This window comes from Somniosus microcephalus, chromosome 16, assembly GCF_052327205.1.
Source record: "Somniosus microcephalus isolate GS21.2 chromosome 16, FLI_Smic_1.0, whole genome shotgun sequence".
In the NCBI taxonomy this organism is placed as follows: domain Eukaryota; kingdom Metazoa; phylum Chordata; class Chondrichthyes; order Squaliformes; family Somniosidae; genus Somniosus; species Somniosus microcephalus.
The window spans coordinates 67,236,154-67,251,171 of record NC_141002.1 but is presented as its reverse complement, the minus strand read 5'-3'; the positions used below and the strand labels follow the sequence as shown (position 1 = coordinate 67,251,171).

Sequence of the window (15,018 nt, the reverse complement as noted above, 5' to 3'; positions counted from 1 at the left end):
CAGGGGTGACTCATTTGGCTGTAAACAAACAAACAGTATAAAAAGACCAGGCTAGTGCGAGCAAGCACTGAGTGCGAGTCAGCAGAGACTGCTGTGAGTTTGGGTAAGTGTGTGAGTTAGGGTAAGTGGGGTGTTAGGTGCTCTTTTCAAACTTTAATTCTGTGGGTTGTACTTAATAAGGCCTTTCTGGTGCAGAGTGACTGTTGGTAAACCATTTAACTGGTGTAATTAGAGGGATTGATTTAAATTAAATCCAATTAATTAAAGGGGATACTAGCATCTATAATCGGGCAGAGGGTGTCCATAACTAACGATAAAAAATTTAATTAATTACATAGAATGGAGCAGGTGATGTGTTACTGTTGCGAGATGTGGGAGCCGGTGAACCCCATTGAGGCTCACGGTGATTACGTCTGTGACAAGTGTCTGCTGCTACAGGAACTCCAGCTCCGTGTTGATGAGCTGGAGTCTGAGCTTCAGACACTGCGACACATCAGGGAGGGGGAGAAGTACCTGGACTTTGTGTATCAGGAGGTGGTCACACCTATAAAGTTAATTAATTCAGATGTAGCCCATGGTCAGGGACAGGACGGTGTGACTACAAGTGAGGCAGGTACGGGGATCCAGGAGGTAGAGCTGGAGGAACCGCAGCCCTTGCTCTTGTCCAGCAGGTTCGAGGTTCTTACTCCCTGTGGGGACGGGAGCAGGGACTGCAGGGAGGATGAGCAACCTGGCCACAGCACCGTGGAACGGGGGGCCATTCAAGGGGGGGGGAGTAACTAGAAATGTTGTCGTGGTAGGGGATAGTATTATTAGGGGGATAGATAGAGTTCTCTGCAGCCGAGAGCGAGAGTCCCGAAGGCTGTGTTGCCTACCCGGTGCCAAGGTTAAGGACATCTCCTCTGGGCTGGAAAGAAACTTGCAGTGGGAGGGGGTGGATCCAGTTGTCGTGGTCCATGTTGGTACAAACGACGTAGATAGGACTAGGAAGCCGGTTCTGTTAAAGGAGTATGAGCAGCTAGGGGTCAAATTAAAAAACAGAACCTCAAGGGTATTAATCTCTGGATTATTACCTGAGCCACGAGCGAATTTGGCTAGGACAAATAAAATTAGAGAGTTAAATGCGTGGCTCAAAGACTGGTGTGGGAGAAACGGGTTTTGCTTCCTGGGACACTGGCACCAGTACTGGGGCAGGAGGGAGCTGTTCCGTTGGGACGGGCTTCACTTGGCCAGTGCTGGGACTAGAGCCCTGGCGGATCACATAACTAGGGCTGTAGAGAGGGCTTTAAACTAACTAGTGGGGGGGAGGTTCCTAGAGAGCAAATAATAAAAATGACAACAGAGAAGGTCATAGACTTCGGTAGCAGTGGGGGAAATTAAAAACCAGAGCGTGTCAGGAAGGGGCAGAAGGTATGGAGTAAAAGGTAAAGTAATAAAAAGGGCAAAAGCAGGAACTAAGTGTCACAAAACATATTTGAAAGTTCTCTATCTGAATGCACGTAGCATTCGTAACAAAATAGACGAGTTAATGGCACAAATAACTACATATGGGTATGATCTTGTGGCCATTACAGAAACATGGCTGCAGGGTGACAATGCCTGGGAATTAAACATACCAGGTTATTTAACGATCAGGAAGGACAGGCAGGAAGGAAGGGGAGGTGGGGTGGCTATGTTAATAAAGGAAGGAATCACTGTAATACAGAGAAATGATATTGGGTCAAAAGATCAGGATAATGAAACAGTTTGGGTGGAGGTAAGGAATAATAAGGGGAAAAAAACACTAGTGGGCGTAGTCTATAGGCCTCCGAACAGTTGCAACTATGTTGGACGGAGTATCAATCAGGAAATAGTTGAGGCTTGTAATAAGGGAACATCTATAATTATGGGGGATTTTAACTATCATATAAATTGGACAAATCAAATTGGGCAGGGCTGCCTTGAGGATGAGTTCATTGAGTGTATTAGGGATGGGTTTCTTGAGCAGTATGTAACTGAACCGACCAGGGGGCAAGCAACCTTAGATCTGGTCCTGTGTAACGAGACAGGATTAATTAAAAATGTCCTAGTAAAGGATCCACTTGGAATGAGTGACCATAACATGGTTGAATTCCATATTCAATTAGAGGGTGAGAAGGTTGGATCTCAAACAAGCGTGCTAAGCTTGAATAAAGGAGACTATGAAGGTATGAGAGCAGAATTGAGTAGAGTGGATTGGGAAAATAGATTAAAGGGTAAGACGATACATGATCAGCGGTGTACATTTAAGGAGTTATTTTACAACTTCCAAAAAAAATATATTCCACTGAGAAGAAAAGGGTGTAAAAGAAAAGACAGCCATCCGTGGCTAAGTAAAGAAATTAAGGATAGTATTCGACTAAAAACAAGGGCATATAAGGTAGCCAAATCTAGTGGGAGGATAGAGGATTGGGAAAACTTTAAAAGACAGCAAAAAATAACAAAAAGATTGATTAAGAAAGGGAAGATAGATTATGAAAGTAAATTAGCAAAAAATATAAAAACAGATAGTAAGAGTTTTTATAGTTATATAAAAAGAAAAAGGGTGGCTAAAGTAAATGTTGGTCCCTTAGAGGATGAGACCGGGAAATTAATGGTGGGAAATATGGAGATGGCAAAAACACTGAATATTTTGTATCAGTCTTTACAGTAGAAGACACTAAGAATATCCCAACACTGGAAAAACAGGGGGCTATAGGGGGGGAGGAGCTAAACACGATCAAAATCACTAAGGAAGTGGTACTCGGTAAAATAATGGGACTCAAGGCGGATAAATCACCTGGACCTGATGGCTTACATCCTAGGGTCTTGAGGGAAGTGGCGGTAGGGATTGTGGATGCATTGGTAATTTTCCAAAACTCCCTGGACTCGGCAAAGGTCCCGGCAGACTGGAAAACTGCTAATGTAACACCCTTATTTAAAAAGGGCAGTAGACAGAAGGCTGGAAACTATAGACTGGTTAGCCTAACATCTGTGGTAGGTAAAATTTTGGAGTCCATTATTAAGGAGACAGTAACAGGACATTTGGATAATCATAATTTAATAGGACAAAGTCAGCATGGTTTTATGAAGGGGAAGTCATGTTTGACAAATTTGCTGGAGTTCTTTGAGGAAGTAACATATAGGGTGGATAAAGGGGAACCAGTGGACGTAGTGTATTTAGACTTCCAAAAGGCATTTGACAAGGTACCACACAAAAGATTATTGCTTAAGATAAAAAATCACGGGATTGGGGGTAATATTCTGGCATGGATAGAGGATTGGCTATCTAACAGAAGGCAGAGAGTTGGGATAAATGGTTCATTCTCAGAATGGCAATCAGTAAATAGTGGTGTTCCGCAGGGGTCGGTGCTGGGTCCCCAACTTGTTACACTCTGTCCCCTCCTCCAAATCATTAATATAGATTGTAACATATCAAAGTTTGCAGATGATACTAAGATGGGAGGGAAAGTAGTGAGTGAGGAGGACATAAAAAACCTGCAAGGGGACACAGACAGGCTAAGTAAGTGGGCAGAGATTTGGCAGATGGAATACAATACTGGAAAGTGTGAGGTTATGCACTTTGGCAGGAAAAATCGTATAGCAAGCTATTATCTTAATGGCAAGAAACTGGAAAGTACTGAAGTACAAAGGGATCTGGGGGTCCTGGTGCACGAAACTCAAAAGGTTAGTATGCAGGTGCAGCAAGTGATTAAGAAGGCCAATGGAATGTTGGCTTTCATTGCTAGGGGGATAGAATATAAAAATAGGGAGGTATTGCTTCAGTTGTACAAGGTATTGGTGAGACCGCACCTGGAATACTGCATACAGTTTTGGTGTCCATACTTAAGAAAAGACATACTTGCTCTCGAGTCAGTACAAAGAAGGTTCACTCGGTTAATCCCGGGGATGAGGGGATGGACATATGAGGAGAGGTTGAGTAGATTGGGACTCTACTCATTGGAGTTCAGAAGAATGAGAGGCGATCTTATTGAAACATATAAGATTGTGAAGGGGTTGGATCGGGTGGATGCGGGGAGGATGTTCCCGATGATGGATGAAACTAGAACTCGGGGGCATAGTCTTAGAATAAGGGGCTGCTCTTTCAAAACCGAGATGAGGAGGAACTACTTCACCCAGAGGGTGGTAGGTCCATGGAATATGCTGCCCCAAAAAGCTGTAGAAGCTACATCATTACATAAATTTAAAACAGAAATAGACAGTTTCCTAGAAGTAAAGGGAATTAAAGGTTACGGGGAGCGGGCAGGAATTTGGACATGAGTCTAGGTTCGGATCGGACATGGCCCTGTGGGTAGCGGAGCGGGCCCAGGGGCCGTGCAGCCTGATCCTGCTCCTATTTCGTGTGTCTAATTCTGTTAGATTCAGGAGATGGTTCTGTGATAGTAGATTGGCGGTTAGGATCAGATCAGCCATGATCTTATTAAATGGCGGAGCAGGCTCGAGGGGCCGATTGGCCTACTCCTCCTATTTCTTATGTTCTAAGCCCCTTCTGCCTGTTCAGGTGGACATAAATAATCCTGTTGCACTATTCAAATATCAGCAAGCATATTCTGGCCAACAATTATTCCTTAACCAACATCACCAATGTAAGTTTAACTGGTCATTTATCTTACTGCTGTTTGTGGGAACTTGCTGTGCATAAATTGGCTGCCGTGTTTGCGTACAGAACAGTAATTTATTGTATGTGAGGTGTTTGAGATGGTTTAATTAAGTCAGAATCTGAAGGCTTTTTATTGGGAGTACAATTGGATTCAGACTCTTGGACCACCTTTTCCTTCATATCCTATCCCTACTGGTCTACTCCTGCAACATAAAATGTCATGTCTTCTACCATTTCAGAGCACAGTGCTTACTTTTGTTCCATGATGATTAAATTCCAGTCAAAACATGACTTATGGTATATTTGATGTTGACCTTTTGCAACAACCACAAAGAGTGTAGTACTTCAGTTGACTGGATCTGCCCCTAACAATTAGAAATTTGCTATCACATTAAACTCATCAGAAAATATGACTTTGCATTTACAGTATATAGACACTCTTTTCTGCCAAGTCAGCAGTTTTCCTAACGCCACTATATGAAAACTGTCAATAAATTGAAAATGGCTCCTGTAGTGTTAGATTGTCAGTTTAGTGCAATGCTGTGTGTGAGTTTTTGTACTATCTTCAGCTGCTTTGTTAATGACCTTCCCTCCATCATAAGGTCAGAGGTGGGGCTATTCGCTGATGATTGCAGTGTTCAGCGCGATTTGCAATTCCTCAGATAATGAGCAAGCACTGGGCAACATCCAGGTTTGGGCTCATAAGTGGCAAGTTACAATCATGTCATACAAGTGCCAAACAATGATCACCTCCCCTTAACATTCAATGACATTTACCATCGCTGAACCCCCCCACCATCAACATCCTGGGGGGGTCACCATTGGCCAGAAACTCTGGTCAAGAGGCTGGGTATTCTGTGACAAATGGCTCACCTTCTGACTCCCCAAAGCCCCTCCACCCACAGGCACAAGTCAGGAGTGTGATTGAATACTTTCTACTTGCTTGGATGGGTACAGCTGCAAGAACACTAGACGCCATCCAGGACAAAGCAGTCAGCCTGATCGGCAGCCTATCCACACCTTAAACATCCACTACCTCCACCACCGGCGTACCGTTACTGCAGTGTGTGCTAGCTACAGGACGCACTGCAGCAACTCGCTAAGGCTTCTCTAACAGCACCTCCCAAACCTGTGACCTCCACCACCTAGAAACAAGGGCAGCAGGTTCTTGGGAGCACCATCACCTTCAAGTTCCTCTCCAAGTCACAAACCATTCCAGCTTGGACATATATTGCCACTCCATGGTTGCTGGATCAAAATCCTGAAACTCCCTACTGAACAGAACTTTGGGATACTTTCACCACGTGGACTGTAACAGTTCAAGAAGAAGGGTCACCAGCCCCTTCTCAAGGGCATCTAGGGATGGACAATAAATGCTACTGAAATTTTTCTTGGTGAGTCTGAAATAGGACCATTCATCCTAGAGTTTTGATGTGTCTTTGTTCCCCAATCTACTGGAGAAGATTCATTTTCTTAAGTGTCGCATCCTTAGGCCAGGAAATGAAATGATTTTGCTCCTTTTATTTCAAACAACACAATGGCTTGGAATTTCCTGAAAACGTGCTAAAGCAACACAAGTATGGCATAATACTGAATTTCAGCACCAACGATTGAGAATTTTTGGTATAAGTGAATTATGTTCATTGTCACACTACACCCAAATTAACACTCTTTTACTCCGTACATTAACATAGCTCGGACCCATGTAGAAGAATAGATCGTGCAAATTTCCTGAATTTACCCCAGTTCCGAATGGTCTAAGTTTATGTCTAAAATTCTAGGCGCAACAGGACATATTTCTGGTGTTTTACGGCTTTTTTCTTTTCCTCACCTCACATAGACTTAAAATATATTTTCTTTATCTTTTTCAATGCATCTTTATGGCAGCAGAATGATTTACATTAAAAATGTAAAAACTTCCACAGTTGTATATTCTTCAACATGCAGGGCTAAAAATTGAGTAGCGCCCCATACCTTCGCAGCGCCCCGGAAAAATTAGCATCCCCGCGCCGTAAATTGAGTGGTTGCGCCCCAAGAGGGAAGCGGGGCGCAACTGGAAGTGCCCCGCATCCCTCTTGGGGCGCTGTGAGTCAATATTGCGGCGTTATGTGCCGCAGCACCACACGCTGCGGCACGTTGCGCCGCAGTATTGCAGGCCTTCCTCCCCTTCTTAAAGGGGAGGGGCCTTGTGCAGCGCGACCTGGGGCCCAGCTGGGTCCCCGGGGATCGGGAGTGCAGGCAAAAGAGCCCAGCACTCGAGAAGTGCCGGGCTCTTGGAGCGCATCCAGCACTCGGCAGGGGGCGGGGGGGGCATTTCAGGAGGTCTGGGACGGGAGCGCAGGCAGGTGCTGGCAGGCGACCAGCAACAAAAATGGCCGCCCTGCACCTCGCCTTTAAATTGCGCCTCCCCGGCCGCAGGTACGCCCCCCTGACCCCGTCGGACATAGCGTCCGGCAGTAAGTCAGGGGGCGCTCCCGAAGATCGTGGCTGGGGCGTGAGCGGGGCGCTGCGCACACCAATGATGTCATCGCCAGAGGCGCAGCGCCGCAGGGCGCTACCGGTTAGCGCCACCACTAACCTCCCGCTGAATTTTGCAGGAGGTGTGGGCAGTGCCGCGCCTGGGCGCTAGTTGGTTTGCGTCCCGTTAACGCCCTCTTAAGGCGCTAACAGGAGGTGCAACCAACTGAATTTTTCCCCCCGCTGTCTTTAATGTATGTAAATGATGTTTAATGGCTTAAAATCATGCATAAAGCGGGACTTTTAGAAAGAATATGTTGTAACTTTGGTTCTTTCCTTGAGACGCCGATTAGTTTGTTTACACTGATTTTCACTTGTTTTACACCAGTTTTTAGAGGGGAAACTTTAACCTCGAAACACGGGCAGGTTTGGGTCGGGTGTGAGGTTAGTGTTAAAAATCTGAATCCCGACTCCAACCCACCCACTCCTGGTGTTAACGTGGCAGGACGAGTGTGCAGGCGGTCAACCCACTTGGAGGCGGGTTGGCATTTTAAATATTATAGTGAGGCTGCGTGCCTCTTTTTGAAGCACCATTTAAAATTTAACTCTGGATGGCCAGGTTTCCCAGACCTCGAGGAACACAGCAGCTAAAGGAAGGCGAGGACTGTGGATTTAGGAGGTAAGTGCCTTTCCACTTACCTGTTGGATCCAGCGTTCCTACCTCATTAACCCCCCCCCCCCCCCGCAATTGGACCGCGCCCCCCCACCAGCCCTTCCGATCTCCCCAACAAGGCCTCCGATCTCTCCCCATCCCCTGAGGCCTTCGATCTCACCCCCACCCTCCAATCCCGGCCTTCCAAAACCTCCTTCCCCCAGTCTCTGACCCACCTCTGATCCTGGCCTTCCGAACCTACCCTACCCCACCCTACTGATTTCGCCCTTACCGACCCTCTAACCAACGCCGATCCCGGCCTTCCAAACCACTCGTCTCCCGACCTCATTACAGCCTTGGTCCAAGCATGGACAAAGGAGCTGAATTCCAACGGTGAGGTGAGAGTGACTGCCCTTGACATCAAGGCAGCATTTGACCGAGTGTGGCATCAATGAGTCCTAGTAAAACTGAAGTCAATGGGAAGTGGTGGGGGGGGGGGGAACTCTCCACTGGCTGGAGTCATACCTAGCACAAAGGAAGATGGTTGTGGTGGTTGGAGGTCAATCATCATAGCCACAGGCCATCACTGCAGGAGTTCCTCAGGGCAGTGTCCTAGGCCCAACCATCTTTAGCTGCTTCATCAATGACCATCTCTCCAACATAAGGTCAGAAATGGGGATGTTCGCTGATGACTGCACAGTGTTCAGTGCCATTCACAACTCCTCAGATAATGAAGCAGTCCATGCCCGCATGCAACAAGACCTGGACGACATTCAGGCTTGGGCTGATAAGTGGCAAGTAACATTCTCGCCACACAAGTACCAGGCAATGACTATCTCCAACAAGCGAGAGTCTAACCATTGCCCCTTGACATTCAACGGAATTACCATCGCCGAATCCCCCACCATCAACATCCTGGGGGTCACTATTGACCAGAAACTTAACTGGACCAGTCACACAAATACTGTGGCAACAAGAGCAGGTCAGAGGCTAGATATTCTGTGGCGAGTGTCTCACCTCCTGACTCCCCAAAGCCTTTCCACCATCTACAAGGCACAAGTAAGGAGTGTGATGGAATACTCTCTACTTGTTTGGATGAGTGCAGCTCCAACAACACTCAAGAAGCTCGACACCATCCAGGACAAAGCAGCCCGCTTGTTTCGCACCCCATCCACCACCTTAAACGTTCACTTCCCTCCACCACCGGCGTACCGTGGCTGCAGTGTGTATCATCTACAAGATGCACTGCAGCAACTCGCCAAGGCTTTTTCGGCAGCACTTCACAAACCCGCGACATCTTCCACCTAGAAGGATAAGGGCAGCAGACGCATCGGAACACCACCACCTCCAAGTTCCCCTCGAGGTCTCGCACGATCCTGACTTGGAAGTATATCGCCGATCCTTTATCGTCACTGGGTCAAAATTCTGGAACTCCCTACCTAATAGCACTGTGGAAGTACCTTTACCACACGGACTGCAGTGGTTCAAGAAGGCGGCTCACCACCACCTTCTCAAGGGCAATTAGGGATGGGCAATACATGCTGGTCTTGCCAGCGACACCCACACCCCATGAATGGATAAATAAATAACCCCACCCCCTGTTCTCCCAAGTTTCCCGATCGCAATCCAGCTCCCCTGCTCCCTACCTGCCTCCAATTACAGATCGGCATAGCTTGCAGGTTGCCTCATTTCAGGAAATCCCTGGCCAGTAGGTTTTGGAGCCCATACGAATCAAAGATGTATGAATATCTTTCATGAAATAGGAAGTTCAGGATGGTAACATTGCCTCATAATTTGAGCAGATAAGAAATTGGTGGTTACACAAATTAAGTACGTTCGTGTCCTGTGTTAAAGTCAGACTCAGCACATTATTCAGGCATTGATTTGCTTGCCATCAACCAGGGAGCATTCCAATCACATTGCAAAGCTCCATCAAGTTGAAATCTCCTGAAAAATTGGTGGAAAAAAGATAAATATTCATGCTAATTCTTGTTTGCTGAATCCTAATGAAATAACAGGTGTGTGTTTTTTTTTAAAACAAATCCCATTCTGGCTTTGAGTTTCCCTGGTTTATGGAATGAAACACCATTTTAATGAGGACAACTAACCTCTGCAGTTAGTTCTATTACTTTATTCATTTTGATATTTTTTAATTCCTTAAAATGTAGACCTGCTGTTAGAATTGGGCTTGGAGGAGGTGGAAGCTGAAGAGGATATAGAATCTCCTTGGGATTCTGAGGTATGCTTAATACACTTTTTCTTGTATGTTTTACTTATTTAAGACAAGGCATCTCATTTAACTCATCCAAGTTGATTGTGGTATCACCATTTCAAATATTATCTCGGAATTCCCAGAATTTCAAAAAATAGCCCAAATAAGCTAAGGTAGTGAAATTAGTCTTTTAATGAAAAACTGAAGAAAGCTGCAACAATAATAGCAACTTACATTTATAGTACACCTTTATCATAGAAAACATCCCAAGGTGCTTCACAAAAGCTTGAAAAAAATAGGTGTCAAGCCGAAAGTGGAGCGATTAGGTGCGACTAAAAGTTTGGTAAAGTAGTGAGTTTTAAGGAGGACACAAAGGGAGAAGCAGAGGGTTTAGGAACGGAAGTCCAGAGAGTGGGACCTATGTGGCTAAAGGCAGGGCTGCCACTTGTGTATCCCCACCTCCCTTTGTCTCACAAGAGGCTTGAGTCATAGGAACAGATCGTTTGGTGTCTTAGGGTTGGAGCAGGTTATGGAGATAGATAAGGGAAAGACCACAGAGGGATTTGAAGACCAGGACAACAATTTAAGATTTCAGGAGTTGGACTGGGAGCCAATTTAGGTTGAAGACAACAAAGGTGATGAATAACTGGACTTGTTACAGGATAGGATATAAGCAGCAGAATTTTGGACAAGCTGGAGTTTGAAATGTCGAGGCCAGGGAGCATTGGAGTAATTGGGTTTAGAGGTGATGAAGGCATAGTATGAGTGTTTCAGCAGCAAATAGGCTAAGGTAAGGACAGAGGCAGGTAATGTTATAGGTGTTTTTTGTGATGGAGGCAATATGGGGTCAGAAAGTCCAGTTTGGGGCCGTACAGAATGTTGAGGTTGTGAACCTGAGTCAGTGGTCAGAGAGAGGGCTGGAGTCGATGGCAAGGGAGTAGAGTTTGTGACAGGGGTGGGGGGGTGCTAAATACAATGTCTTTGGTCTTAATGTTTATCTGAAGGAAATTAAGATTCATCGAAGACTTGGGCCCCGATTTTCCCCCAGCCATCGGGCGGGTTTTCAGGCGGGTGGGGGCTGGAAAAAAAAAACACAGAAATGAGGGGTCGCGGCCCCGCCCCGCCCGACTTTCGCCCCCGTGTTTCAGTGCGACCCGAATCAGTCCCGCCAGCAGCAGGCGGGAATAGTCGGCGGGAGCCTAATCAATAATTGGCATGTTTAATCCTATTTTCAGGGTCCCTTGCAATTTTCAGCTTTTCCCCACGTGAAACACGCCTGGTGGGAACACCGCTGATGAAATCTGGCGTGAACAAAGTTGGCTTGCTTGCTTTCAGCTGCAGGTCAATCAGGACTGAAGAGATTTAATCAGACAGCATTTGTAGGCTGCAGGACCTTGTTGTTGAAGGCTTGGGCACAGCTGTGGAAGGTTGGAGCCTCACACACTTCTCCAGTGTGAGCTCCTGGGAAGCCCCTCTCACCACCCTAACTCAGCGCCTCTTCAACGGAGGCATCTGCCAGAAGCATGGGAGGCCTTTTGTTCCTTCCCTTCCTGGCATTAGAGGATCTCCAACAGCAGAGGAGGCTGGTGCAACTCCAGCAACAGCACCAGCAACAGCAGCAGGAGCGACAGGCTGCGGCTCAGCCACCTGAGGCAGCACAGGCCAGAAGGGGCCAGCGCATGGAAGGCCGTCGGCGCAGGAGATACCCCCAAACAGGGTCTACAGACACAGGGTGAGCTACCTCAACATGACTGAGCAGCAGTGCCAGAGGCGGCTCTGACTTTCGCGAGAGGTTGTGACTGACACCTGCGCAATGCTGCAGCAAGACCTGGAGCCCAGAGCACCAGGTCGACACTCCTTACCAGTGGCCATCAAAGCCACCACCGCACTCAACTTTTATGCCTCAGGCTCCTTCCAGGGATCAGCAGCAGATATCAGCGGCATCTCCCAGGCGGCCGCACACACTTGCATCAAACAGGTCACCAATGCCCTCTTTGCCCTCGCGCACAATCACATCCATTTCACCAGGGATCGCGCAAGTGTGAGGGCGCTTGGATTAGCTCAGCTGGCAGACTTTCCAAGGGTGCAGGGCGTCATTGACTGCACACGTGGTCCTTAGGGCACCCCACCACAATCCAGGAGTTTTTGTCACCCGCAAGGACTTCCACTCCCTTAACATTCAGCTGGTGTGTGACCACAAGAAGGTGATTTTGCATGTTTGTGCCAAGTACCCTGGCAGCTGCCATGACTCCTTCATACTGCGCCAGTCTACTGTGCCTCCGCTATTCAGTCCGCCAAATGAACTTCAAGGATGGCTACTTGGAGACAAGGGATATCCCCTGCGCTCTTGGCTAATGACGCCGTTGAGGAGACCAGCCAGCGAAGCTGAGGAGCACTACAACTCCAGCCACATTACCACCAGATGCATTATCGAGCAAACCATCGGCTTGCTGAAGATGCGCTTCAGATGCCTCGATAGATCAGGTGGAGCCCTACAGTACTCATCAGCCAGGGTCTCCAAAATCGTCGTGGTATGCTGTGTGCTTCACAACATGGCACAGCATCATGGCTTGCCGATTCCGCAGGACCAAGAGGCTCCTCACAGAGCCACCTCAGATGAGGATGATGCGGAGGAGGACAGAAACGAGCATCCTGCAGAGGCCCGCCAACCAGCGGCACCAGTGCGCGAGAACATTGGGCGAATGCAAGGAACGCACTCATCCTGGGCAGATTTGCGTAGCCTGGTACATCAAACACTGCAGCCTCACTACTTCTTAACTGACCATGGACAGTGGCCCATGCCTGCACATTCCTACCTATTTGACCAGCTTGCTGACATCTGCAAGTTATCCTAAGGCCTCTATGTGATACCCCATTCGCCAAATGACAGACGCCATAACTGCAGCAGTTGCCACCAGATTTTTTATGTACAGGAAACTGATGGGTGAAAAGTCTTGTAAATAGTTTTAATGCCAAGTGACTACCCTTGTGATTAGTGGTGCTTTATTTTTCTCTTACGCGTGCACCTATGTAGTGGTATCCCTGTGGCTTCAGCAGATGTGGAGGCCCCTTGCTCACCTTCCTGCTGCTCCTGCCTCGACACCTTTGGCGGGCGTCCTCTGGGGTGGCGAGCCTGTGAGGGCTCGCCAGCAGTCTGCTGCTCCTGCGGCTGTGCAGGGCTTGAGACTCCTATCCCACTGGGGTGTGGACTCCGGCGGGGCTCTGACCGAGGGCTCTGAAGTGGCATGGAAGTGTGAGCACGTGGAGAGGAGCCCCCACTTCCTTGAGGTGTGCCAACAACCTTCCTCTCATGGGTCCGCTCCCCCTCGGCGCCTGCAAGTGGCTGGAGAGCACCTGGCTGCACATCAGGGGGGCCGTGGGGACCCGTCTCAGCACTGGAAGTCCTGCTCAGAGGGACTTCCATGAAGGTCTGGTTTCAGTGCTCAATAGATGCCCATCGCTCCTCAAGAGATGCCATTCTATTCAGAGCACTCACCATGTTTTCGATACCCTGGTGACTAAGCTCCTCCATGGCCGCAGCCCTCCTCTCGGCCGCAGCCAGCCTTACCACAGAGTTAGCCAACCTTTCCGTGGTGATGCTTTCATGCGCCAATGACTCCAATAAGGCTCTGCTCATGCTCGCCATGGACTCCTCCATTCGCTCCACACTCGCAGCGACCCTGGAGACAAAACCTGCCAGAGACTCCTGCATCTGTGCATGGAGATCCATCACCTCCTGTCTTGCGGATGGACCCAGAGGCATAGGGTCGACGTGCAGCTGAGCTGAGCTGGCAGAGGCCTGTGCCCTCCGACAAGGACTCTCCACTGCTGTCCCTGTCTCCACACTCTGCTGATGCTCACTTGTGAGCTGTGATACACCAGGTGACAACACTACGCTATGTCCCGAAGGTCCCACCGAGGTGTGAGTGTCTGTGCTGGGTGCGCTTACTTCTGCTGACGCTGCGCCCTCAGAGGCTGGAGCTTCCTCTGAGGAGTCTGGCTGCAAAGCCTCTTCCTCCTCGGCAGTGGCTCCGGATGGTCCTGTGGGGGAGTAAAGGAAGAGTTAGAGACGTGATGCCAAGGCTACTTGCACATTGGATTTGGCAGATGCTCATACATCCAAATGATGTGGCTTCAGAATCATATCAGCAACTTATGCTGTGTCAATGAGAGAGATGGGGAACTATTCTGTCACCAGCTTGCAGGCTTGCTCCTGTCTCCTGGCCCAGCATCCACAGGCACGTCAGCTCCAGCAATCTCCATCACGGCTTCCTCCCAGAGGCTCAGGTGGGCGATTGAGGGTGGTCCTCCTCCAGTCCTCGCACGCTCTTGTCTATTGTGAGCTCTCTTTTCCTGCAATGAGGGAGACAAGTGGAGTTTGAGTGAGAGTGCAGGAGTGAGTGTAGAGATTGCATAGCATAGATACTTAGAATGAGACAAAGATGGTGTGAGGCTGCAAGACCAAGGGCCCTCCCTGTGTGTTGTCAGTTGTGTTCCAAGCATCAGAGTGAGAGGCAGTGTGAGGGCTGCATGGTGGAATAGTTATGTGAATGTGAGCATAGAGAGATAGGGAATGGGTAAGGGTGCATGGATGTGACTGTGAAGTGGGATGTGGAGGAAGAGATTGCTGAAGCCGAGTGCTGTTGGGGAAAGGCAATGGGGATCAGGTTGAGGGTGATAGAAACTTCGTACTTACTTTTCCTGTGCGGTGAAGGTCATGGAAGCGCTTCCTGCACTGCATCCAGGTCCGACGGGTGACTCCCAGAGAGTTGACCTCTGCAGCCACCTCCATCCAGGCAGCCCTGGTCTCTTTGAGAGGCCTCTTCCTCCCTGAGCTAGGGAAGAGGACCTCCCTGTGGGCCCTAACCCCATCCACCAATGTCTGCAATGAGATCTCGTCAAATTTGGCGGCAGCTCGGCCTCTGCCGCTGGCAGCAGCTGGTGCAGGCTCCTGTGCCCTTCTGTCCGACTGCTTGGGAAGCCTGCAGAGGTTGAGAAGCTTGCTGGACACTTTAAAAACACCACAAATGATGACATCATAATGGGGCTTTCTGACTGGAATTGGACACTTAGCAAGGG

The 15,018-nt window shown here is 48.4% G+C and overlaps 1 protein-coding gene across 5 annotated transcripts in view; it reads left to right on the top strand.

Moving 5' to 3' along the window:
• LOC147106249 (alanine and arginine rich domain containing protein) overlaps window positions 1-15,018 on the top strand; it is a 214,608-nt gene that overhangs the window by 69,069 nt on the left and 130,521 nt on the right. For all 5 annotated transcript variants that reach the window (XM_086009196.1, XM_086009195.1, XM_086009194.1 and 2 more), the window contains one exon: window positions 9,896-9,966. In XM_086009196.1, the coding sequence (XP_085865322.1) occupies window positions 9,896-9,966 (71 nt within the window). The remainder of the gene's footprint in view (window positions 1-9,895; window positions 9,967-15,018) is intronic.